This window comes from Epargyreus clarus, unplaced genomic scaffold, assembly GCF_041222505.1.
Source record: "Epargyreus clarus isolate Ecla_fem2 unplaced genomic scaffold, WU_Ecla_fem_2.2 ptg000027l, whole genome shotgun sequence".
Taxonomy (NCBI): Eukaryota; Metazoa; Arthropoda; class Insecta; order Lepidoptera; family Hesperiidae; genus Epargyreus; species Epargyreus clarus.
In genome coordinates, this window is record NW_027332234.1 from 7814834 (window position 1) to 7842694 (window position 27861).

The window sequence follows — 27861 nt, forward strand, 5'->3', positions numbered from 1 at the left end:
CTTACTTAAGACATTTTTCCGTAAATAAAAAAATCAAGTTATACACTTCATTGTGATATAAGAAAGTGACATTCAATCAACTCTAAAAAAGTAGAGTTTGTAGAGTCACAAAAAAAAAATCTGTTACTAACGACGCATAAACACAAGCGACCCCAGTGTACCAAACAACATAAAAATAATTGCAAATGAAATTCAAAGAAGAAAATATAATATCTACATACTCATAATCATAGTTCAATTTACTTGTTATGGTACTGACCTTCTAGCATTACATCCATGACTCACTAGAGCCAACAACGAAATAGATTAAACGAAATATGTTAAATAAAAAACAAGTCGAACCCCATTCTTGCTAGCACTGGCGAATAAGACCAAAAAGAGAACTAAGTAATTAACCAGTCATTTTATAACTAAGCCCGAATCATCTAATCTCAATCGTTATAACTAGCTAACTAGTGTCGTGCCTCGTCACAGGTCAATAGATTTCAAGGCGATCGTGTTTCTGTAGCGAGATATGTATAACTGTCATATTCATATTGTAAAGCATATTTTATTACTTGGGAAATATCTGCTTTGTTACAACATTGTATCCTGTAGCGTTATTATTTGTTTTATTAAAACTTGTAGTACGCGATTCCTATTTTAGAAGGTGGAGGACGCTTCGTAGATTGATTTTGGAGAATCACCGCTGTGCATATTTCGGTTTAAATCCATTTTTACCGCAGCGAACGATTTATGCAATCTAAAATTTTTGAAGGATGTGTAAATGTAAAATCACTTATGTAACGTATTCCATATTTGGCCTTAACAGGCGCAACGCATCAGTAACCGTTCTCAGATAGAACTTCAAACCTATCTGAGGTTAATTATCGCAGATGTCCATATACATCGATGGTCACTTACCTTATCTCGTTACAATAACATTGTAAAAAAATGTGTTAACGGAATTTAGAAAATATCTACTTTGTATTAACGAGACTCTATATTTGTAACTTCATCCTGGTAGAGCGTTAGAATTTTTATACCTACCTTAACAACATTATTATAGTACAGAATAACATGCTTATGTATTTTTTATTTAAATAAGTATAAAACATGTTTCTACAACATATTAAAGTCTCAATGCTTGAACCTTTCCACACAATTATCTGTAAATGCAAGGCATAGTTTTAGAAAATCTTCATATCATCTATCAAACTTTAACAAGGTGTTTATCAAATTATTGTAAACTTTTTGAGGAAATCTTTTTCACAGTATAAGATATAAGTACTACATGTCAAAATTAACAATCAAATTTTATTAGTCACTGTCACAGAGTGCCTTTTATATAGCTGTAACCTAAAATATTTTGTTAATAAATGTTAGTTTTTTAATATATTTACACGTCTTCTTATCTAATATGCAGTAAGTATTCTTGTATATGATTGTAATACTTGTTCCTACGTGATGATTTGTTATATTTTTATGAATGGTGCAATGGGTTTACTTCTTTCCGGAAGAACAACGAAATACCACGTAACTTCCCCTACGTGTATGAGGTGTTAAACTTGTTCTTCATTGTTCAAAAGAGGATTGAGCAGGAATATTTCTTTTACTCTTGTGAGTACGATGATTTACAAGATAATAAGTGAAATTACATAGATTAATCGGGAAAAATTGAGTGGTAGTGGCATGTCAATCCAATGTTGAGTCAACATACAGGTCTGTAGTCAACACCAACACCAGGCAAACTACATAAATATATATAAGCATTGCGATTCAATTCATATACTTTCCACTTTACTACAGTGTGAATTACTTATCAGTAAAGAGACATATCAAAATATTAATTTGTGACCAGTTTTTGTTACTGATGTTAATCAATAAATCAATGTTAATCATAATAATCAAATTGAGGCTGTAAGTTTTTGCTACATTATCACAAGTACCTTACGTTCTACATTTTCTTGATCACAAATTTACAGATCATAGATATAGCGGGCTGACAAAGCATCGCCTGTCCTCTTCAAACAACAACAAATTCATATAACAGTTATGTGGGCCGTAGATATTAGAAGTCATTAAATTAAATGGTGTATGAACGAATTATTACACCTATTTCGAGAAACATTCATCAGTGAGTTCTTTCATCTATCCACGGTATTGTGCACTGGGCGTTACGAAGTAGCCGACCTTCGAGCCAGAGCGTGCTAGGCTTACGAGACTTTCAAATACACTAGAATTATGTGAATAATTGCTGTTTGTACTAACCACATAGTTCTGTTATTAAAAGACAATTTCAAGGTGATAGAATCATTTTTAGTTCGGAGGCACCACCAACACTGGCAGACTAGGGGTAGGTTACCGCCCCGGACTTCTAGTCCTGGAGGCCCAAACTGAGGGCCCCATTCAACTTTCCACCCAGGGCCCCATTTAACTTTCCTCCTCGGGATTCCGACAGCCTTAGTCCGCCACTGACAACCACACCTGTAACATCAGTGTTATGTACCAGAGTTTCTGTCCTATCAATCAATTTTGTAATTGCTTTGGGATGTTCGACCGTCAATAAAGGGCCTTACGCTATAATCCCTCCAAAGAGGATTACCAACTAACAGGATGACATTTTATCACGACATTTGATCCTACGGAAAATGTATTAATAAATAAAGTAGAGACAATACTCGTACAAGTAGAAAATAATTTCTATGTTTTTTGTTTCTTCCCATTAAATGTAAATATAGTTTGGCAAAGGGAGATCTCCCGCCGGGCTATGTGATCGTGCTCGGGGAGCGGCCGTGCTCCGACAGTCTCAGTTCGGAGCTTGTATATATGCAGGATAATTAGAAAACTTCAATAGCGTGATTCAGAATACTCGTGGCGCCATCTCTTGTCGAGTAGGGGGAGGTCGCCACAATAGTATTCATTGATAAAGTCATGTTCTGTCTCTTATATCTGTGCTACGCGTTAAACACTCTTGTATTCCGGAAGAAATTTTATCACACCCTTGAGGGTCTCTGTTCGTCTGTCTGTCTGTCTGTCTGTATCCAGTCTGAACTTAAATATAATTAAAAATTAGTACTGTGAGAAAAAACATATATTGCGATCGTGGAGTCGGTATTTTTAATTACCTACTTTATAATCATGTTAGTTATTTGATCTAAGTATGTAAGTCTAAGTCTAAGTATGTAATCTATCTCAGTTCCGTTTTATATCCTGACATAGATTGTACAAACTATTACTGGAAATAGAATTTGGCCATGGATTTGATTAAACAAAAATAAACTTACTTAAAATAGTTTAGAAAGATTTTTTACTTTCGACATTAAAATAGTTTGTGCTGAATAATTTACATTATTACAGGAAAATTGAAACGACATGGCGCAGTAGTAGCAATTGGAAGGCTCGGTACTCAAAATTATATTCATCTCAACGAATATCGTTGTAAGTATATCACGACCTATTTCTATCTAATAAGAGGAGTGTTAAGTGCTGCTGTGTTATGTTTTGAGGGGTGTGTTAAAGGAGATACTTTTCCGAGCCGTTCCAGCTTGGTCCTTAGGGGTAACGGCGCATCTGTGGCCGACCGCGTAGAAATTTAATTCAATTTGGGGTAGATTATAAATGCATATAGGCGGCAGTAACCACTTACTATCAAGCAGGCTCGTCTGTTAATCCTATATTAAAAAAGAATGTCGCTGTTAAATAATATAATATTCATAGTTTAAAGGCTTCGATCACTAATAATAACCTATTAGTGATCGAAGTTTAAAGGTCTTACATTTTGTCATTCGATTATCCCGGTGGCGCCAACGCCACACCTATTTCTACCTGATACGTATTAAAGTAGCTTTACTAGGTCTAGTTTTAAGATAGTGCTAAAGAATGTTTACTTAAATAAGGCGTTTCAATTTAGTCCCCAAATTTAATATAACTTGCTTCATATAAGACTTCTGTTCTATTTGCATTTTGGATCACTTATCGTGTAGCAGTTAGTTTTTAAAATGATGAATGCTTACATAATGCACGTAGACTAGATTATCTGTATCCCTTGCAAACAGGACTAACTTGGGTAACTTAGTCAACGTTTCCAACGTCAAAAAGAAATCTGTGTTAAAAATTAAGAAAGGAAATAAAAAATGTTTGGTTAGAATTAAAATGACGCCTAGACCCAGTACAGAAATCTAATTCATAATTTAGATATTTGTCTGGCCGGGAATGGAACCCTCTGCATTTCAGACCACTCCGCCACGCGGCTCTCAATTGAAATACAATCCATCTTACCATAAGATGCATAGCTACTTTGAACCTAAATACAAACTTTACTCAACGACTTAGTAAGAGTTGACACGCTAAAGAATGCCCCCATAAAGCCTAATTCGCAACATTAGCTACAAAATTGGCTAGGATTTCCTTTCTTTGACACTTGTTTTACTAATCCGGCGTTAATTATTTCGCTCAATTCGCCGTAATGTTACTTCTCAAGGCCTACGGGCCAACTCGGCTCTACTTACCTCTGAATCATGCAACGTGACTCACGGATACAGAAAAAGTCAACACAGCATCACTGTTATGGAATCACGACTGTATTCTGTAGTTCGTCGTAAAATCAACTACCGACGAAATGTTTACGACGTGTCCAATTTGCGTTTTTCGATGAAACTTGAGGGTCTATTTAATTTATTTAATACGTGTACATCACTATTGTTCAGTCTGAGGTTTAAGAGATTTCGACGAAATGAATATTACTAACAATGTTTTCAACCCCATATTCTCTTTCGATAGTTAAATTTTATGAAGCACTCATATTGAAGTGTCAGATTATTGGCACATAACCAGATATAATTGTAAATTATGTTTGCAATTACGGAATAATGACGACCCGCGTTGCAGAGCGGTCACCATACCGGTCTGACGCGCAAAGGATCCCGGGTTCGATCCTCGGCCAGACAGATATCTAATGATGAAATTAGATTTCTGTTCCTGGGTCTGGGTATTTGTGTATTTGTCTATGTGTGTGTATGGCACCCACGACACAAGGAATCCTAGTGTGGGGCTGTGAGTGTAGAAAGCGTTTAAGCGTTTAATCATAACAAAGACCACCATTAACAAAACATAAACCCTTACTAAAACCCAAAAATAGGAGATTATACAAATGTACACATACCTACTTCTATTTAGTTCAAAACATGTAGGATTCTGTCGTGAAATTTGACACACGCAACTAAAACCACGTGTGGTATGTCATATTTTAAATATAGACAACCTTCACCTTCTTAAATTGGTTATTAATAAACAAACTGTGGTAACAAATATGTGGTGTAGTACAATAATGTTCCTATTTCTTTATAATATCATGAATATCATGAAGCTGAAGAGGTGGTTTTTGAATATAATCTATACTAATATTATAAAGAAGAAAACTTTGTTTGTTTGTTTGATTGTAATGAATAGGCTCAAAAACTACTGGACCGATTTTAAAAATTCTTTCACCATTCGAAAGCTACATTACCCACGAGTAACATAGGCTATATTTTATATGAAATATATTTGATAAATAGAATGAGGCGGTACAAAGTTTGCCGGGTCAGCTAGTTAGAAATAAGTACCTAATTCCTACTACTCAGACTAACAAAATATATTTGATTGGTCATTTAAAGATGGAAGTTTAGGCATTGTGCTGTTTTAGGCTTTGTAACATCACGCTTCGATTCACATGAGACATACTTTTTTAAACTGTGGAGCACACGTATTTAGAACGTTTTATATGCCGGGGTAACGCCTGATAAAAGTATATCAATAAGTAGATTGAAATTATTCTTTATATGTTATTTCCTATTAAAACTTTCCCGTGTTTCTTCTAGGGTGAAACAAGAAGAGCCACGACGAATATCGTTCATGAGCAATGACTCTACACCGTACGCAACACTTCTCTCAAGAATGCGATCAAACAACTCTACAGCCGACTCTGGCGTATCACAGCCACATTTTCTGAAATCCATTCTCTCGCATCGCAATGACTCCTATTCGAGCAATGTGTTAGTATTTAATAACCTTTTTTATACTTAAATCTAGAGATAAGGACGATGAGCTACCTGATAAACAGCAGTCACACTCGTCTGTGCAGATCTGCAATACCAGAGGAATTGATAAAGCATCGCCGGTGCATTGATAAAGCTCTACATCATAGCGCTCTTGAAATACCTCAGGAGTTCAGGAAGAATTATGCCATATCTTGCACATTTTGATTCTATATGATATATACTTCAGTATAGATAAGTACCTATACTGAAGTATTTATCTTGCTTTCACCACTTTCTTAGGAAAAATGTTACTAATTTCCTTTGAATTAATTTTCGACATCAATACAGCCATACATAAAATTAAATTAATCGTTTTAAAACTGACCTATTTTAGATAAATTTGTAGGAGAAACTTCTAAAAGAAAAAAATGCGGCTTTCATTTCATAAAATATTACATATTATATTTTCAATTTACACTGCCTACTAACAGCCTAATGCATATTTTCCTAAAATAGAATACCTAATACATACTTTATAATTATTATTGAATGAAACAAAAACTTGAAACAATGTCCTCAAAATATCGCTACATAGAGTGAAGATTGACATTGAGTAAATGAGTTTTGTAATTGCTTTATTTTTTATGTAACGTCGAGGAAAAAGACAAGCGATCACTGTACATAATTGTTTTAAAAATGGCGTCTTTGAAATATAGGTTGAGACGTAATTGAACAACCGAACTAACCCAAATATTTACAGCAACAGATGATCACGATGTACAGCGCTGACATTACATGTAAAATTACTATCCTCTGAGACATAGGCTGACCGCACACTAAGACTGTAATGTTGGTGCTTAAGCTACTGAACGGTTAAGTTGCTATAGTCCGCGCCAAACTGCTAGTCCGCTCTAAAGTTGTTGTGAGCAGATGTAGTCATTTGCTATGGCGACGCGATTCATTTCTATATTCTGACTAGCAGCGGAATAGCACTTTTACGCGGACTATACCTAAATATCTGTCAACAGTCAATTGTTTACGTATCCGTTAAATAAATAAATGGTAAATTTTACGCCCGTTTTTTAACTACCAAAAATTTAAATTGACAATGTCTAACACTAAGGAATTGTTAAATATCGTTCCTTGGCAGATCTTTGGATAGATTGATTATTAATAACGGGCATTAGGAGACTTAGATTCTTCAGGTCCTAAATAGTCGCCGACGAGGTTTACAGCTACTTCACACGAGTTAGCCACTACTACCGGTTCACTCACTACCGCTACTTAAGAGATGGTAGCCAATGGGCGGTCAGCCTTAGTCTATTTATTATTTGCATGGAATAGCATTTGCCCTCAAAATATTTGCTTAAAGAAATAGTAATGTATTACTCTGACAACACCATTATCAATCTTAGCTTAATGTCATTTGTTTATCATACTTATTTGTCTGGCTGTCTGGCTGCTTTTGTCATCGTCAACCCATTACTGTCCCCTGCTGGGCATGGATCTCCTCTCTTTTTCTTAGGCCATAGTCCACCACGCAAGATTGGTAGACTTAACACATCTTCTCGAGTGTGGACTTTTTTAGGGTGTCGTAGCCAAAGGGCACAAACGGAACCCTATTTCTAAACCTCCGCTTCTAATATAACAAACACAAAACAAATAAAGGTAAAAATAAAAAAAAACAATATTTTGTGATACCGTATCCTCCGTGTGCGAGTTGGACTTGCACTTGGCCAATTTTTCTTCTTTTTCAATAGTTCTCTTACGGTAACTTTCCTTTTATGTTTCCCTTCGCCATTAAAGCAAATGAAAAATAAATATTTGAACCTCAGGCTCCAGATTGAAAGACCACATTTCAAACTATCTATCAGTGGTTCTGATTTTATCCATCATCATAAAATTACAACACGTGCTATTAATATAAATATCGTTTTGCAAACTGATAAAATCATCATCTAAGTCAGTTTCGTCATATTGTCACGCTTTGTTTGTCAAGATGAGATGCTTATAAATAGAATTCTTTAGAAAACTTGATGGATGCATTTATTATGTCGCAAAACTTTAAAGAAGATGTCACAATCATTTTAAATAAGTGTGCACAATTTTGTTTTTGTAATATTTCAATAAATAAAAATTATCATAATAATATAATAAGTAAAAACTTGATTTTGTACACCAATAACACAAATAATAACTCTTCTGAACGATTCTACCAAATATATTATTTTTTATAAAAAATAAGTGGTCTGCATCCACACAAAAATGCACACTGCCGCGCATGAACATCTGCAACCAACTCCTACAAGGACCTACCTGAAGCACGCAATAGAGACGTCGTTATGAGCAAGTCAGTCATCATCCACATCTTTCCACCAAAATTCAAGTACTGCTTCCAAAGATAAGGCGATATAACCTCAATTATCTAACCACACTGACTCTACTGGGCTCGCTTACTTCCTATAAGTATTACACTAACAATTTAACAAAATCTGGAAGTGAAGTAATGTTAAAGCGATTTATTTTTCTCTAAAATAGGAGTGACAATTGGGGAGGAATGGAAACACAGCTATTAGACATGGTGAGGTCACGAAGTTCAGAACAACAAAGCGAGGCGCGGGACAAGGCTTCCAGCTTGCCACATCATGATGAATCTGAAGAGTAAGGGTTCATTTACATCTACAATCATTGCCGTGACAAACTAAAAGTATTCTCCTACACAATATGTTTTTTTTTATAATACAGGAGTCGCGCGAACATGGAGTCCATCTGATGGTAAGTGGCTACCGCCACCCACGGACATCTGTAATCAACCCCATATAAAATCAGATTCCTACCGCCTGGCTGGGACGCCTCAGAAATGTATGTCTCCCTTACCATACCATTCAAACGAGAACACAGTAGCGCTGTTTTTAGGTAAATAGCTGTGGTAGTGACGCCGGGGTCGAACCACAAAGAGTTCTACCACCTTCAAAAAGTATGTATAGTACTAATGCATTCTTTTATATCTACTACAGATCCGCATAGATACAAAAATATGCCTATGAAAATATTGTATACAAGTATATTGTTTTGTCTACAACGATCCATGTCTGACACGTTGAATGTCTGTATATTTAACGGGATATGACTGTTTAATATAAATTCGCAACATTGTAATATTATTTTAAACAACTCGGCAGAGATAGTTGTTAGAATGGCATATTTAATGACAGTACATAAACAGCTACTAAGAAATATACGTAGGTAGTGCCTTTGTGTGCAACTGAATTCCCGTTAGCTATTAGCTTATCATTATTTTGACGACCCGCATGTCGGAGCGGTCACCATACCGATCTGACACGCAGAGGGTCCCGGGTTCGATCCCCGGCCAGACCAGATATCTAAATGATGAATTTAGATTTCTGTTTCTGGGTCTGGGTGTTTGTGTATTTGTCTATGTGTGTGTCCATGGCACCCACGATACAGGGAATCCTAGTGTGGGGCTGTGAGTGTAGAAAGCGTTTGTTTGTTTGTTTGTTTGACACGCTAAGGGATAAGGTTCGATCGCCGATCAGAGAAATGATAGATCTTCTTTCTAGGTCTGGGTGTTTGTATAATCTTTGTGGGTGTCCATGACACCCATGAAGCAGGATAGTGAATCCTAGTGCGGGGTATTTTAAAACGTTTTAAATTTATTATAGTGTCATAATTATGCTAACGTAGTATATTTATTTAAGATACCGTCAGCCATAGATGCGTTGCTACTCCTAAGATTTAAGTTAGAACGCCTAAAAGTGGATAAGTGTTTGTCTCTTACCCGTAAACTTCATAGCAGAACACAGCAACACGTAACACTGCTACTATGAAGCAGAAATAGGTGTGGCGGAGGTGCCCCCGGAGTCGAACCACAAAAGGTTCTAACTAAAAATAATGTAATAGCTTAAAAAATGTAGGTATGTAAGTAGGTAGGTTTGAAGGTGGGAGAACCCTTTGTGGTTCGACTCCGGCGGCACCACCGCCAGACCTATTTCTACCTACCTAACAGCAGTTTTAGGCGCTGCTGTGTTCCGGTTTGAAGGGTGTGGTAAGGGAGACAGACTTTTCCGAGGCGTTCCAGCTTAATCCTCAGGGGTAGCGGCGCATCTGTGGCCAACCTCAGGTAGGAATATCTAATCCTATCTGGAGTTGATTACAGATGTCCATGGGCGGCAGTAGCCACTTACTATCAGGTGGACTGCATGCTCGTCTGCTACTCTTATATTTTAAAAAAGAAACCTACGTTTGTAATATAAATTAATTATTGCTTAATTACTTAGTACAGGATTGGGAAACAAGAGAACAAATTTTCCCGCAAGACTTTCACTCTCAATTCAATTATGTATATTACCAGCAGCTTTCTCACAGATCTATGAAATGAATAGACTCACTAAGGTCGTTGAAGAATGGCAATAATAATTATGTTAACAGTTACTATTACGACACGCATGCATTTTAACGCTTATTATTGTATTGTTGAGCTTAAATTGAGTGATCGTCGAAATTATAAGTAATTACTTATCGCTTAGCTTACCGTTTAATTGTCCCTGTAGTTTCGGGACCAGAATAGGGCTACGGTATCCCCTGCCTGTCGTAAGAGGCGACTAAAAGGGGGCTTCCGGGGTTGCGGGCGGCAAGAGTGGGTAGCTCGAACCGCCCGGTAAGCGACCCCGGGAAGGGCGGCGGTATGTGTGGTCGCATACCGTCGTACGCACCAGACGGTGTGGCGAGCGTCAAGCTCACCTGGGCAGAGCCCGACGGGGCAACGCGCTAAGAGGACTCCGGTTGCGTTCCTTTGGAGATCCCGGAGCCCTCTACGCAGCGCCGAGGACGGCCACCGGGGGGGTTTTAGTGCGGTAAAAATCCCACATAACCCTGCGTCGCTCCCACGGCGCCGGGTACCTTTTGAAGGTTTCCCCCTCGTAAACAAAAAAAGAAAAAAAAAAGCTTACCGTTTAATGGGATAATCATATTTTATGCCTGATAGTTAATCTTTTTTAACTCTACCTGGGACGGGTCTTACCTGAGAAGAGCTTTCGCCGTACACCAAGCTTACAATACGCGGTTTGAACGATTTTACACTTCCTTGACCACTTTAAAAAGTATGTAGCATGTCTTAATAACGAATAAGTATAAATAAATAGTTATACAAAACAATCTTAGATGAACGATTCTATCTCCATACTCCACAGGACAAAGTCCATTCATACCATTACGCCCAGTTTACTAGATATCTCATCCAAATTATTTCTCCGTTCTATAGAGAATCGAACGACGTGTGCATGCATGGGCTGAACTATCGCATGACGGAGCGGAGCGTATCCCGTTCCCGCGTGTCCAGAATGTCCATGCGCCGTGACATGGACATACCATCCATCCTCGCTTTTCCCACTAACATCACTGCTCCGGTTTGTATTTTATATTTTTGAAGTAAAACTTCTTTACGCACGCTAACTTGGGAAGTACCTAAGCTAGAAAATGCGTAACGAGATCGTTACAAAGAGTGTGATCGGACGAGGCTTCAAGTTAATAGGGAGATATAAGTTAGTGGAAATAGAGAAAGAGACATTTCGTATATTTTATAATATAGAAGTAGCCACTAGCAAGCAAGCATGCAGTCCACGTGATGGTAAATAAGGCATTTGCCGCTAGATGTTGCTACGGTTGCACCCATTATAGTGTTGTTATGGTGCCTCGGGAGAACAAGACCTACCTAATAACAGCAGTGTTAGGAGCTGCTGTGTTCCGGTTTGAAGGGTGTGGTAAGGGAGACAGACTTTTCCGAGGAGTTCCAGCTTAGTCCTCAGGGATAGCGGCGCACCTGTGGCCGACCTCAGGTAGGAATATCTAATCCTATCTGGGGTTGATTACAGATGTCCATGGGCGGCAGTAGCCACATACCATCAGGTGGACTGCATGCTCGTCTGCTACTCTTATATTATAAAAAAAAACAAGAAAAAATACCAAGAAGACCATCTGTGAAGTGCTTTTATTTAGATAGCTTTGATAGTATTTGAGTACCAAAAAAATAATGAAGGAAAACCAAAAGACAATATCGACATGTCGTCTTTAAATAATGATAATATTTACTATTCAATTAGAGTTAGACGAATGTTTACTTATACCAATGTCATGTTGGTTTAAAATCAATTTTTGTCGGAATCAAAGCTTCACAAAATTCAGCTGATGTATTTTTATTCCTTGTCTGTTATGACACTTACCTATGGTTTTTTTTATATATCGGTTGCTGTTCCAATAAAATTTGCTAGTCGCTTATTATAGAATAATATGTTGCAGGTTTTATATAATACTCTATATTGCAGATTTTAGATATTGTTTTTTATAAAGTAAACTGTTATAGGTCCAGTTAGAAATTCCAGCCTTCCAGAAAGCTCCGATGATCGAAAAAGAAAGCATTCCAAAATGGTCCATTCGACGATCTATTTGTCCTGTCTGTTCACAAAAGTGGAAAGATCGAAGCTCTATTATTAAAGTTAAAAGTTCTGGTAAGTAGCTACTTTTCAAATTTACCATGTGTTTCTGTTATATTTGCGAAAACTTTGTTAATTTTATTGTCACATATCTTTAAACAGATTAAATGCTTTATGATATCTCATACCGTGTCCTATATTATTATCTACAGGATTGAAACGAAACTCATCAACTGAATTGCCTTCAGTAATAGCCCCAGCGCGGCTACGAACTTCGGTTACATGTGGATAGTAATAAAACTTAATATGCACTTTTATAACCATTGTAGGCTATGGATATTGTAGATATAATAATATCGTAACATAGAAAAAGTCGTTTTAGTTAGTTTCTTTTTGCCCTAACCATTGTGAACATTCCTAGACTGTTCTCACACGGTTTAAGATAAACATCCTATTTATTTAATAGGTTTTAGAACTCATGCCTAACTAGGTAGTCTTTAGTTTTAACTTTCACCTATATTTAAATCTGTATCGAAAGTGTGTTGCTTTACAATTTGGATTAATATTTGGATTAATACGCACATTGAATGAATGTACAACGCTTTTCCTGTCGCGCGTGCGTACTCCTTCATCTGCACACATGAATAATTAGATTACCTACACTCTCGATATAGATGATGTTGGCTGTAACAAGCTACATAAAAAACAAATGGGGAATTACTTCTCGCATTTTTTGTCCTTAGAACTAAGAACGCATAAAACTTATTTGTTTAAAGGCAACAAATAATATATTACTAGTAGGAATTTTACTGATTACTTACGGAAAAAAAGTTTTTTTATTAAAATTAGTCTGTATTTGTTTTAGTACTCCTCGTCCCGTCCCCGCTGCGATTGACAAAGATGTCGGAATCGTAAATGGCGGCCTTCGTCGCACAAGCACCACTTGGCAACTCACTCGAGCGCGCCGTTTTAGAATACCCAAACCTGTGATGCCTCCACCCGAAGACACCGCACCACCAAGCTGTGCTGCACCTATGGCTAGGAAGGACTTAGACCTCCGTATCATGCGTTTTATGAAGGACGAATACTAGCTATACAACAATAAATACGTAACCTTCCATCATTAAAACAGGCAATAAATCAAGCCCTAACTACCTATACTTTAAGTCTTGAGGACTATGATTATGCTCCAGGTATCCACTTCATTTTAATGGGATAGACGTTTAGTTCTGAAAATTTTACTATACTTATATACTTCAATAAAGAACTTCATAATGAAAACTTCTATTTTTTAACACACCTCATCTATCTCTGCCTGTACGTAGACTTTTAATGAAACTAGAAGTTGTTCGAAGTTGTGCAAAGATTAAAGCGCATCGTCGGTCCAACCAGAAAGACCGAATTATAATGTCATCTTAACGCCTCTGGTGAAGTTTGGTGCATCACGAAACTGTACCCAAGAAACCAAAGAGTAACCTCATGAAACTAAAAGCAAAAAAAGGAGTAACGAACGTAGTGTAGGAGTAACGGTCGACCACCACATCGCCATAGATCATTCGAATCTAGACCTTCAGAAATTCCGGAGCTTGTAGATTCAAAGCTACGTCCAATAATCTGATTTTAATACGTTATCATATCGCAACCAAAAGTTGCAACCAAACTCAACCAAATCATTAATATATTATTATCTATGCTCTTACACATTCTTCTGTGTCAAAAACAAAAAAATGTGATTTTGACACATCGATATTTGATACGTCACTGTCATGTCAACATTATCAACAAATATTGAATAGTTCTGTCATTCTTCTTATATTTTTTGTGGATACCGGAATAAAATCTTTTCGTGATAATAAATAACAGTCTAAATAAAATTAATAATCAGGATTATTATGGCGCTCTTACCATACTCTCGAGCTTTATTCTCAGCAGTAAAATGTACATCTGTCGGTGGTATGAGCCTCAAAGGGAGTATTAGAAATCTAATTTCCAAACAACTGGTATACAGTGAATTCGGGGATCCACTTCAAGTTGTGAAGTTCAGAGAAGTCGAAGTACCTCCGCTAGACAGCCAGGAGGTATTGGTGCGAATGTTGGCAGCGCCCGTAAACCCTGCCGACATCAATACTATACAAGGTACTAAGACAAAAATATTGAAGTATAAGCTTTGTTACAGGTTCGAAATTTAAAAATTGTAAAGTCTGCTGTTACAGAAATCAAGTTTACCTACAAAAGGTATTTTTATTATGCATGTTTTATTATTGCTTTTGTTATTTTTCATTTATATCTTTATATTAAATTGTGTACTTATTATATAATTTTTGTTTCAGGAAAGTATCCAGTGAAAGTAAATTTACCTTGCATACCTGGTAATGAAGGGGTGGGTATTATTGAGGAAGTAGGTAAAGATGTCAAGGGTATTTGTCCCGGAAACAAAGTCATCGTGACAAAACCTGTCCAAGGCACTTGGCGAGATATTGCTGCCTTTAAACAAGATGTTGTAAGAGTTGTACCTGATGGTTTAGGTACAGTAGAAGCTGCAACTCTTACAGTTAACCCTTGCACTGCATATAGAATGTTGACAGATTTCAAACCAGTGAGAGATGGACTTGTAGTCATACAAAATGGAGCTAACAGTGCCTGTGGTCAAAATGTTATCCAACTCTGTAAAGCTTGGGGCGTAAAAAATGTAAACATTGTAAGAAACAGACCAGAGATAGCGGAGTTGAAGAAATATTTAGAATGCTTAGGAGCTACATACGTCCTGACAGAGGAAGAAGTAAGATCAACAAAAATTTTTAAAGATAAAGAAATTGATAGACCTGTCCTAGCATTGAACTGTGTAGGAGGTAAAAGTTCCTTAGAAATGCTCAGGCAATTACAACATTCAGGCACAATGGTGACCTATGGTGGTATGTCAAGGGAACCCGTTAACATTCCAACATCTGCATTTATTTTCAAAAACCTGTCCTTTTATGGATTTTGGATGACTGCGTGGAATGAGAAAGCGACCGCTACTGAGAAAGACAAGATGATTGATGATATTGTTAAGTTAATGTGTGAAGGGAAGCTTAAGGGACCTGCACATAAAATGGTGAAGTTTTCAAACTACGAGGAGGCCTTAGGAAATGCTCTGACTCCAACAGGCTTTATCGGTTGTAAATATATTTTAGATTTTACCAGCTAGATGCTGATTACATAATTAAGTTGTGATAGGATTAGTATTAATTAACGAAATGTATATCAAGCGAATATTTATGTATCACTGTATATAGCATTAATGTAATAAATCTTATTTTAAAATTGAATTGTTTTTAATTGTACAATTTCTTTCCCTTCTTTCTCCTTCCTTTCTTGTCCACGTTTTTTTCATACTAATCTTTTCCTAAAAAATAATTTTTTTTTTCCACATTTTCTCTTCATTTTTTTTTATTTTTTTTCTTTTCAGGTAGAAACTTATGTTTACCCTGCTTGCCAAGTATTCCAGGAGATGAAGGTGTAGGCGAAGTAGTGGAGATTGGAGACCGTGTATGTACAGTAGAATTAGGCGACAGAGTCGTTCTAACGTCTAGACTCCTAGGTACATGGCGTTACTATGGTGTCTTCCATGAAAGAGATGTACATGTTATATCATCTAAGTTACCACTCCCTGAGGCATCCATGTTAACGATAGCACCATGCAATGCTTACAGAATGCTTAGAGATTTTAAAAAACTAAAACCTGGAGATACAGTAATTCAAAACGCAGCCAACAGTCCCTGTGGACAATGTGTCATTCAGTTATGTAAAGCTTGGGGCATAAACACATTCAACATAGTTGCAAATCATTGTGGATATGAAGAAGTAAAGGAATATTTAATGGGCTTGGGTGCAACAGCGGTTTATACTATAGAAGAAGCAGAAGCACTGACTGCTTTCGACACATCCCTATCAAGACCTGTTTTAGGACTAAATTGCTTAGGAGGAAGATTTGAAGATGTAATGATAAAATTGTTAGATAGTTGTGGAGTGATGGTATACTATGGATGTGCTTTTGATTTGCCGATAGTGAAGCAATTTGTACGTCCTGATGTTAATTTTGAAAGATTTCATTTATGTGATTGGGATGCTCATGCCGGTATACTCTGCAAAGATGTTATGATGAATGATATTGTTCAAACAATGGTTATTGGAAAACTCCGAGCTCCAATATATCAACCAATAGAACTGAAAAATTATGTTCATGCTTTTAGAAACACTGTTAACTGCGAAGCTTTTGCGACTATTAATTTCGTATTTGATTTAACTTTACCTTAGAAATTTATGCGTAAAACGGAATTTTTTGATTGAAATTTTGGTCAAAAGTCACTATCACATGTCATTGTCAAATGAAAGTCAAATTGATTTACTACCTTGAGCGGAATTATTTTTTACGAATTTGTTTAATTATAATTTATTTATACAATATCTGACTTTGATTTTTTCTTAAGAAATAAAAGTTAAAGTATTGCTAACAAAACCCGTTTGGAAAAGCAAGTATGGTTTCATTTTATCCATGAATTTTATTTTCCAAATTTTCGTACTCTCATAACGAAAACAAATAATTTACAGAATGGAACAAGAGTACGAAACATACCAATTTTTGACCACTAACAGGGTAGATAATGACTTAAATACGGAAGAGCAATTTTATATCGTTCAAGATAACTGTACCCTAATGACTGGTAAGCTTTTTTTTCTAATATTATTAATTATGAACCATATGATGTTTATGTTAGTTAATCACCTTATATATTAGTATAGATATTTATTTTGCCTAAACTGGCTAAAGGGCAGTGAGGTAAGAAATAGTTAATGCATAAATATTCTCATTTATTTATAACAGTCTACAAAGTTGTGATGAAGATTTAAAGTTAGAACCATTTGTGATTCACCTTGGGACCACCACTACACCTATTCCTGCCTAATTGTTGTCAGCTGCTGTGTTCTGGTTAAGGGAGACACTTATAGTCATTTACCACTCCCCTACTTCCATTTACAGAATGGAAATGTAACAAAATAAAGGAGTTCTAAAAAATCAACCAATATATATTCTTAACTCCTTGTCTAAATGGGATGTTATTAAAATATGAACAATGTATATTCATATATTTATATATTTATGTTTCAGTTGACAAGCCCATTCAATATATTACACAATTACAAGATGGAAAGCAGGTTATTGAAAGTATTGAGTGTCCTGTATATGACTCACAGCCATATTATATTGATCTCAATACCTCATCAGGACTAGTACCTATTACAGGTAAGCTGAATATTTTATAAGAAAATACAAAAAGATCCTTCATAAAAATTTCACACCCATTTCTGTGGCATAACAGTAGTGTTATGTGCTGCTGTGTTCTGGTTCGAAGGGTGTGGTAAAAGAGATATACTTTTCAGAAGTCTTTCAGTTCATATATCTCAATATCCAATAGTACCTTAAAATTACTTACAGTAAATCACCTTAAGCAATACTGAATATTTTATTGTGGCTCCCTTTTAGGAGGTTGTTTAAAAGTTTCATAAATATCCAATGTATTGAAATACCAGATATTTGTGCTTCACTAAAGTATGTGCTAAGCTAATAGTACTTTGTTCTTATTCTTCCAGTTCAAGGAGACTCAATTCAACCTTCTGTGTCAGTGTATGAAAATAACTATTTGCTCCCAACATCAGGTGTTGAAATGGTAACAATAAATTTAGATTAAACATATAAAATGAATCTAAAAATAAAAATGCAGATGCAGTGATAGCCTAGTGGTTAAGAAACTTGGCCTCTCGATCGAGGGGTCTGAGATTTAATTCCCAGGCCAACCTCTGATTTTTCAAAGTTATGTGCAGATTAGAAATTAATTATCACTTGCTAAATGGTGAAGGAAAACATTGTGAGGAAACCTGCATGCCTGAAATATATAAAAAAAATCTCAAAGGTATGTGAAGTCTACCAATACACACTAGGCCAGCGCGGTGGACTATGGCCTAATCTTTCTCATTCTGAGAGGAGACCCGTGCCCAGCAGTGGGACAGTAATGGGTATATGATGATGATGAAAAATAGAAAACTAATCATTGAGGATTTTATATATTTAAGCATTAATTTGTACCCGCCTTAACTTACAATTGTGTCAAATTTACATTTCCCTAAGATATAATCCCTTGCTTGTTTAACAGTTTAATTGTATGATGATAACAAGCTATATCTAGTACTCAGTGTTATGCTAAAATTACATAAGAAATCAAATGCTTGAATTTCAATTTCAGATACCTGAAAATGGAATTAATTTAATAAAACAGACAAATGAGAATATGATTGTAGATAACAACAAACAAGCGGATAGTTATGCTGAGGTGAGTATGTTTACAGGCTAATTTAATTTAGGTATGTTTAATTTAAGTAATATAGTCTGCATAAAACTGCTAATCCGCTCTGAATATAGGAATGAATCGCGTCATCATAGCAAAATTGTTTGATTACACCTGGTTGCAACAACTTCAGAGCAGACTTTCAGTTTGAAGCTTACTATACTTTTATTTATTAAGAGGTTGAATAAAATAAGAAGTTAAATCTTTGTGATAAACAATTTTTAATGACTAAATACATATATTTTTAAATAGTTGGTGTTTCTTACTAAGGGGAGTTTAAATGCACAGAACCCTCCCTGTTTTCTGTTTCTTTTTTTCAGTTAAAATTTCTTTGTTTGAATCCCCTCCTAAATCATGCGTTAATTGACTATACATAATGCAAATTTTTGAAAATAAGTTAGTGTACATTTTAAATTATATGGTGTCATAGTTACCCAATAAACAAATGCAAACACTTGCACTAGTTAACCTTTTCATTCTTAATTGCAGATCACTCTATCTGATGAACAATATGAAACATTGAGACAGAAAGGATGGATCTTACTAGAGTTGAAAGACAAAGCATTTTTATTGGACTCTTCAGGCCTGCATGAAATAACAAATGATCCTAGTATGTAAACAGCGTAATACTATTTCATTTTACTATTTTTTTTTTTTTCACATTTAAAGTTAACAATTTCATACAAAGTAATCTTCATTTATGTAAAGAAAGATCATTACATTTAGTATTTTATTATGACATTTATTCAATTAATTTTAAGCTGTTTATAAAATGTACAGGTCTATATAATACCAGTATTATAAAATAATATTACATACATTTAAATGTCATTACTATATAGAAAAATACCAATTTATATTTTTGTTCTTACAGGATTGATAGAGAGACTAAAACAAGATCAAAGTCAAATTGTTTGTAGCAATAATGAAATGGCTGGGTAATGTATTTCACTACTGTTTTATTATAATGTAGAAGTAGAAAATGGGTGTGCAACCCAACTGATGTTATGTGACTACTACCCCTCATGGACATCTGTAATCAACCCCTGATAAGATGATTTCTACCTGACATTGTACTCATGAGGGATAAGTATCACACCATTCAAACCAGAACAATGTTAGATGTGGCGGTAGTGCCGCCAGATTTGAACCACAAAGGGTTCTACTAACTTCAAACCTACCTTTACTTATAAATTATCGTTTTACTAGCTGACCCGGCAAACTTTGTACCGCCTCAAAATCTATTTATCAAATATATTTCATATAAAATATAGCCTATGTTACTCGTGGATACTGTAGCTTTCGAATGGTGAAAGATTTTTTAAAATCGGTCCAGTAGTTTTGAGCCTATTCATTACAATCAAACAAACAAAAAAAGTTTTCCTCTTTATAATATTAGTATAGAAGTATAGATAAAAGAAAATAAAATGTATAGATAAAAGAAAATAAAATTTACCAGATGTTCCATGAAGGTAGTAATGATACCAACTGTATATGAAAATACTGGCGAAAATGTTGAAGTTAATGAAGGCGAATCAATGGACATTGGAGTTGGAACAGAAATAGTGATGCAGGACAACTACAGACTACAAGATAATGTTGATTATGATGAACAAGGTAGAAATTTAATTTCATATTTTTTAACTTTGCTCTAGTGGGTTAGATCGTAGGATGAATATAATGATATCTCCAGGCTCTAAATCTCAAATTTTGCCTGCCCTACGGACCTCTTGAAGTCAATAACCTAGTTCTAGGCTGTCCAGACTGATGATAGACACGAGACTGTGAGCCATATACGTAAATTTGAGAACCATAAAAAGAAATACTATAGTAATCTTTTTCCCTGCCCTGCCTGATGAAAGGAAGGAAAGTCGGCATACAAAAATTTCTGGCTAAAGTTGGCCGCCCATGATAAGTTCCCTGCCCCCGAAAATTGCCGCCTAAACTCCGACACTATTGGTAAATCCGACACTACCAAATCTGGAAACCCTCCCGATTTGTAAAAATAAAGACGTTTTTATTAAATTGCTTTCACTTTTTAATTTGATCTCTATCTCTTACTTCTGATGATAATTTAAATTTGATACAAACCATAGACAATGCTGTTTGCTGTATCAGCCCAAAATTTTATGACACTGTATTTTGGGGTGGTCCCATAATTATATTTGTTATAACTTGGTATTTCGACAAAAATACATTTAATTGCAGGTACGAACAACATTTATTATGAGTGACATATTAGTACAAAAGTAAATCAATATACCCTACATCAATTAATCATTACCAACATACATAACAATATTTATCTGTATAGACTAAGTAATAAAGTCATTCATATATTTTTCAGTGATTGTACAGGATTTAAGTGTCCAAAAAGAAGAACCAACCCAATTACAAGTAAATGACACATCAAAAAGTACAGACCCAAAAAAGAAGTCAAACAGAGTACTCTTGAAATCTCAATACCTATTAAAAGGTATGTATGATATCAACAGATTATTAATTTCAAAATTCATATTATATACATAGATAAGTATAGATATCTCACCACCTCGTAATTGAAGGAAGTCATTAAACAGCCTTCAAACGGCTGACAATTCTGTCAGCCATTTGCAGGTTGTCATTGTGTAATTTACGCGGAAAAATGCCGACATGCGCAGTTAAGACACGAAATACAAGAAATATCGTTTTATTCGTAAATGATCTAAAAACTATTTTTTTTTATATTTATCAAACACGAAAATAGATGACGGTGACAATTTCAATTGTCCAAACTGGTTACATTCTCTTGTTAGGAGTGAGTAATCTTTACTAATCTATGATTGTATATTGATAGCGATATGGTGAAATATATTGGTTAATTTTTGTTCTAGATATTCCTAAGGAAATTGTTTTGGGCAAAACAGTGAATGGTAAAAATTTAATTGCACGAGTTGTTAAAGGAAAAGGTTTTTTCAAAACTTTGAGGAGATCAAGGAAAGCAAAAACTGATGCGGGAAGTAAGTTAGTTAAAGTATATGTTAAATGTTAATAATTATTTGTAATCAATATGCAAACTACCTTATATATGTGGTCACTAGACTTTATATTTATGATAAATTAATTACCTGTGACATTATTGTACATGGTAATGGAAGGTAATGTCCAAAGTTATATGCCTCACATATTTGCACATGCTTCTTATAATTCATTAAGTTATGAAGAAGCAAATGTGCAATTATGTGTGGTTGCCGATGTCGATTGATGTCTGTAATCAACAACAACAACAACAACGTCGTCATTCTTCCATGACTTTAGTTTGGTTACAAATGTGACTTCTTAGATCTTATAAGGCAAAACGGCAATATTACACTTCTGTAACAGCAAAGAAAGGTAAGAGTCTGCCTTTAGATATATCCATAGTCTGATTCATAATTAGGTGTCCAAAATGTAAACACAGAAATGTCACTGTCAAAATTAACAAGAAACAAAAACTTTAACAAACTCAACAAAAAACTAATACTTTAACAAGTATACACAATTTAACAAACGCGTTATGTAAACTAGAAAACATTCGAGTTCGATCACAATCACGAAAATGAATAACATCAGCTACGAAACTTAAAAATAATTATAGTTCAAAAAACTAAAAAACACGCTTTTATGATAAAATCAACTAAAAAGTAGAAAATAATTTTCAATCTAAGAATCAATTAAGGAACAGTAAATAGTATAATTGTGGAAAAAGTGTGGGGTGCTTTTCGAACCTGATAAATGGAGCACCCCACACTTTTTCCACAATTATACTATTTACTGTTCCTTAATTGATTCTTAGATTGAAAATTATTTTCTACTTTTTAGTTGATTTTATCATAAAAGCGTGTTTTTTAGTTTTTTGAACTATAATTATTTATTAATTTTTAGTATTTCTCGTTATAGCGACCACCATTATTCATCGTTTGTAAAAAAATCAAGTGTTTCTCTATTACGATTTAAGAGATAAAGCCCAACGACAGACGAACAGACCGCAAAGGGTTTCGTTTTAACCTTTGAGTACGGAATCCTAAAAATCATTCTAAAAGAGCGCATTATAGATATGTTTCAGAACATTTGAGTTATAGGGAAATAACATTATTATTTTCTAAACTAAAAATCACGATACAAAAGTTACGCCTATTGAAACTAAATAGCAATAATTATTATTTGCAATCTAAAGTTGCGATGAACTTTGCTGAAGGTGTTTGAAAAATCTCGCCTCGAAAATCGTTAATCCAGAGGATGTTGATAAGGACAATGGTACAAAACTATTAATGTTTAAAATATTGAATTGTCATCGGTCCTTAATAAGTATGCCAAATTTCGAGTTAATCCGACGTTTTGAAGGGGGTTAAAATCATGTTCAAAGATTCCGTTACATACTAACATACCAACATACCAACATACATACGTCTGAAGCTAATAAAAGCGTGTTAATGACGGTACAAGAAATGTTTTGGATTCCGATTGTGTTACCATTATCAAATTTTATTTTTCTACCATAAACTTTGTTTTTTATTATTATTATTACTGTATGGAACGAAATTGAAGTGATATAAATATTAGAAAATGTGAATTAATCTTAATTTATTTAGATTATTATTTTATTATTGTTGTATTGCTTTAATATCGACAAAAATAAGAAACTACCATTGCAAACGTATTTTCTTGATAGGTCAACACCTTTGTTTACATTTTGGACACCTAATTATGAATCAGACTATAAGTAAATAGTGATCGCAGCCAGCCCTAGAGCATATGAATTTGGGCATAGCGAACTCTACGGTCTTAACAGAAGACTGCTGCTAAAGCACTAAGACCAACCAACCGTTTCTGCTCACGAACGTCAAAGTGTGATCAATGCTTTTTACAGAAGATTTCATTGTAAGCGAGAAGGACCTAGCTAAACTAGTGCAGCAAGTTCTACAAGGCACCGCCGAGAAGTGTCGTGACGAAGACATAACGGCAGCTGAAGCGGTCGTGACGCAACTTGGCCGAGTGCCTGACTTTACGCCGACGTTGCCCAAGGAAAATTTGATTATAACTAAGGTAATTTGCTACACTAATTATATATGAGGTAATCATCTTACAGGCAGTGATAGCCTAGTGGGTCTCGATCGAGGGGTCCGAGGTTCAAATCCCAGGCACGTACCTCTGATTTTTCAAAATTATGTGCGTATTAGAAATTAATTATCACTTTCTAAAACGGTGAAGGAAAACATCGTGCAGAAACCTGCATACCTGAGAGATTTATAAAAAAAAATCTCAAAGGTATGTGAAGTCCACCAATACGCACTTGGCCAGCGTGGTGGACTATGGCCTAAACCTTCTCATTCTGAGAGGAGACCCGTGGGTTTATGATGAACCATGTTACTGGTGACGCACCTGTGATCGAATTTCGATAGTCCTTCATGGACGGCACGACCACTAAGCATCAGGTTGACTGCATGCTTTTTTAGTGCTTCAATCTCATAACAAAACTTAGTTCGTGGATGTCATCAATTGTTATAAAAGGAAATAAGGAATACAACAAACTTTCAAATACAGAACAGAAATCTGAATTAATGTGTTTTAGATTTACTTAACTAGCTGGTCGGGTTTAAACCCACTCTGCGAAATTCACAGATTTGACGACCATAAACTTTTATCGTCATTTCTGGATATACTGGATCAACTAATAAGCTTGCTATGCGGCAGATTTTCCTTTATTATTTAATATTGCAACCCTAAGATGTTTGGGCCACTTTGCAGACAACTAGAGAAGAAAATGAAGATGGGCTGATAGACAACCAGACCAATACCGTGATTATAACCGGCCGTTTAGTACTGGAAGAAAGCAAGGAAAAATTCGTTCACATACCTGACATGCTTAATGAACATATGAAGAACGCCGGTAATTTTTTTACTAATACGTAAACAAATATTTTACAAAAGTGTAATTTTTACTTTAACTTAAGCTTCGTATGTCTGTACAAAAATATGCAAAAAATAGAAGAATTGACAATAAGCTTATTGCTTAGCAATTTATCTAGTTTTTAGAGGTTTTGTCTGCCTGTTTGTCTGTGTGTCTGAAATAGTATCACACCAAAACTCCTACAGTGAATTCAATGCATTAGCTGTATATACATAATCCGTATCTTGACTTAACATTTAGTTTTTTTTTCTTCAAATCGATCAATTCTATCAAAAGTTATTACAAAAATAGTTAACCTTTTGGATCTCAATTAACAAAGCTATATAATAATATTACAACATATTAATATTGTTACGCATATATTTTATTTGCAGAACTAGAAAAAAAGAAGAAAAATGACGAAAAAGGTGAACCGGAAAATTTAGAAGAAGACATGTTTTTGCATATTAACATAACGGAAACCAAAAGTGCCGATAACATTTCTCGTATATCGGTAATAGTAAATAGACAGTGTAAGTATGGTATATCATTGTTTTTTTTTTATAATACAGGAGTAGCAGACGAGCATGCAGTCCACCTGATTGTAAGTGACTACTGCCGATCATGGACATTTGTAATCAATTCCAGATAGGATTACATATTAGGAATATCGACCTGAGGTCGGCTACAGATGCGCTGCTACCCCTGAGGACTAAGCTGGAACACCTCGAAAAAGTATGTCTCCCTTATCACATTCAAATCAGAACACAGTAGCGCTTAATGCTGCTGTTATTAGGCAGAAATAGGTGTGGTGGTCGGTGAAGTCGAACCACAAAAGCCTTCAACCTTTTTCTACTTTTCCTGACTGGGGAGAGGTATATTTTTAGAGTAATATTTTATACTTGCTCTGCAATCCAAATAACTGAACGTATTTTATTATACAATGTGTCGTTGCACTCGACTTATTTTTGAGTGATATAGGCTATATTTTTAAGTTACTTTTTTACCCGACTGCTAAGGAAGGGTTATGTTCTTCGCGCGTATCTCGTTTGTCTTTATATATACCCTCGGACCTAACAAACGGCCGGATGAATTTCGACAGTTATTTGTTTTTATAATAATTCTTTAGTTTAGTGTCAATTCAGTCTCTTAATTGTTTAGTTTTACGAGATTCCTAAAAAATAATATTCTTGTTGTATTATCTATGTATGTAAACTTGTTCTAGATCTACCACTGGCCCAGATTTACAAAATGAAAACGAAGCTATCAACTGCGGTTTATGCATGTAGTGCTTGCGCGAAGGTATTCAAGACAAATGAAGACCTTGAAAATCACCAAGAGGTGAGAGTATATTATAATAAGTATTTAGATAGACCTTATATTCTTGTATATCATAACATTTTAATAAGCTTTAGTGAATATATTAAGTCACTAAAGTATTAGTTTTTTTTTAATTTAGCCTAGCAGCTGTAGGGTCATGCGAGTCTCATCTCTGATTTTTCGAAGCTATGTGTATATTAATTATAAGTTGCATGTGAACTAAAATATCATGAAAAAATTTTCATGTCTCATGGGTATTTTTTCAAGTACCTATTCACACTTGGCCAGTCTGGTGAACTATGGTGTAAACCCTTACTATAGTTAGTTTGTAATGAAAACCCTTGCTCAGCAGTAGAACAGTAACGAACTGGCGAGTGGCTACTTAACATCAGATAATAAAAAATATCAGAAAATAATAGTAAGAAACTAAGAATGTATTGTTGTATGGAACAGATAGTTTAAACATTAAATTACATGGAAGTTGCTTCAAGTACCCACTGACGGTACATATTGAAATCATTGATCACCACTGTCTTGTTACAGTACAAATGCCCCGATGCTCCCATATTTCCTGACGACAACGAACACCTCTACACCGTCGTGAAAACTCGTAGTAATATAACCATTTTCATGTGTAAAAACTGCAATGTAAGTTGTGCTATTTATTTTTATGTTAATTTACAAAAGACGATCATATAAATGTAGCTTACATCGTACGCGTCGCTTACATACGTGAGATAGGGGAACGGTAGTCGCTCGCATCCGCAAGATTTACCACCTTTTCCTAGTCAGCAAACCCCCTTACGGCCCTTAGGACTTCTTAGAACCTTATTTTTTTTGTAAGAGTTACCACCTTTTCCTAGTCGGCAAACCCCCTTACGGCCCGTGGGACTTCTTAGAACCTTATTTTTTTCGTCCTCACATTTTAGAAACTACCAAAAGCAGCCCGCCATCATGTAATTAGTAAGTGGCCCGTGTTGCTTAACTAATTTAATTTTGTTGCATCCAAGCATATGGGGTATATGTTAAAAATAAAATGTAGGTAAGGATTGTAAGTGTTGTAATATGATTTCAAATGTTGTACTGCACCGCATGTCCCTTCTTGTCTTTCTTATTTATATAAGAAAGACAAGAACCAAACATTTGTATGTTTGGTTATTAACATTTAATTAAATATCAAATGGACTGGCTACTAATTTATCACCCCCGTATTAGTAATTCATAATCATTTTTTGTTTCAGGAGAAATTTATAAGACGTAAAGATTGCCAAAAACATGTAGTAATTCATTCCAGTGAAAATGATCAAGAGGCTGCTGCCGTCGCAAAATACCTAGAATCTGTTCCTAATAACAAGGCGCCTACGAAAGACGTTCATAAGTGTAAAATGTGCCCAAATACATATTTCCACTCCTCCTCACTCACAAAACATATACTAGCTAAGCATATCAACATAGTGAAATCGTAGACTGTTTAATCATATAACCGTAAGAATAGGTCTGTTCTTAAAATAAAATAAGGACAAAATGCACTTCGCCTGCGCCAAGTGTCGAAATGTTGGACATTTAACATGTTCACTTTTCAATCTTGCATATGCAGATGTTCTGCATTGTATAATGCATATCCTGCATAATGCATTAGTAAATGCAAGTGTATTTATTTTAAATGTATTTGCTTCATAAGCTGCATATTTGATACAAATTTGATTACCAAATATAGATTTTCTACGTGCTTTGCAATAGTGAAAAAATAATACATCTAAAGTTGTTGTTAGGTCTGGATTTGGGATGGAAATATTCAGACA

At 35.2% G+C, this 27861-nt stretch overlaps 2 protein-coding genes across 3 annotated transcripts; both read left to right on the plus strand.

The window, feature by feature from the left end:
* Positions 1–1259: 1259 nt before the first annotated feature.
* On the plus strand, positions 1260–13598 carry LOC140753949 (uncharacterized). Of its 2 annotated transcripts, XM_073088806.1 has the most exons (8): positions 1260–1404; positions 3340–3420; positions 5841–6014; positions 8538–8660; positions 11281–11425; positions 12379–12523; positions 12661–12739; positions 13314–13598. In XM_073088806.1, exons 1-8 carry the CDS (start codon positions 1400–1402, stop codon positions 13537–13539), a joined length of 978 nt encoding a protein of 325 aa, XP_072944907.1. In that variant the 5' UTR covers positions 1260–1399; the 3' UTR covers positions 13540–13598. The 2 variants fall into 2 exon arrangements, with proteins under 2 accessions (XP_072944907.1, XP_072944908.1); XM_073088807.1 differs by lacking the exon at positions 12661–12739 and having other exon boundaries at positions 13314–13511.
* A 644-nt stretch (positions 13599–14242) lies between these two features.
* Positions 14243–27845, plus strand: LOC140754087 (uncharacterized). Its single transcript, XM_073088999.1, has 19 exons — positions 14243–14584; positions 14779–15603; positions 15897–16733; positions 16918–16963; positions 17039–17151; positions 17598–17732; positions 18080–18156; positions 18730–18816; positions 19321–19441; positions 19706–19769; positions 20291–20448; positions 21179–21307; positions 21705–21830; positions 23720–23895; positions 24598–24739; positions 25135–25272; positions 25965–26080; positions 26603–26707; positions 27301–27845. The coding sequence occupies exons 1-19, from the start codon at positions 14341–14343 to the stop codon at positions 27523–27525; spliced, it is 3864 nt and encodes a 1287-aa protein (XP_072945100.1). The 5' UTR covers positions 14243–14340; the 3' UTR covers positions 27526–27845.
* The last annotated feature ends 16 nt before the right edge of the window (positions 27846–27861 follow it).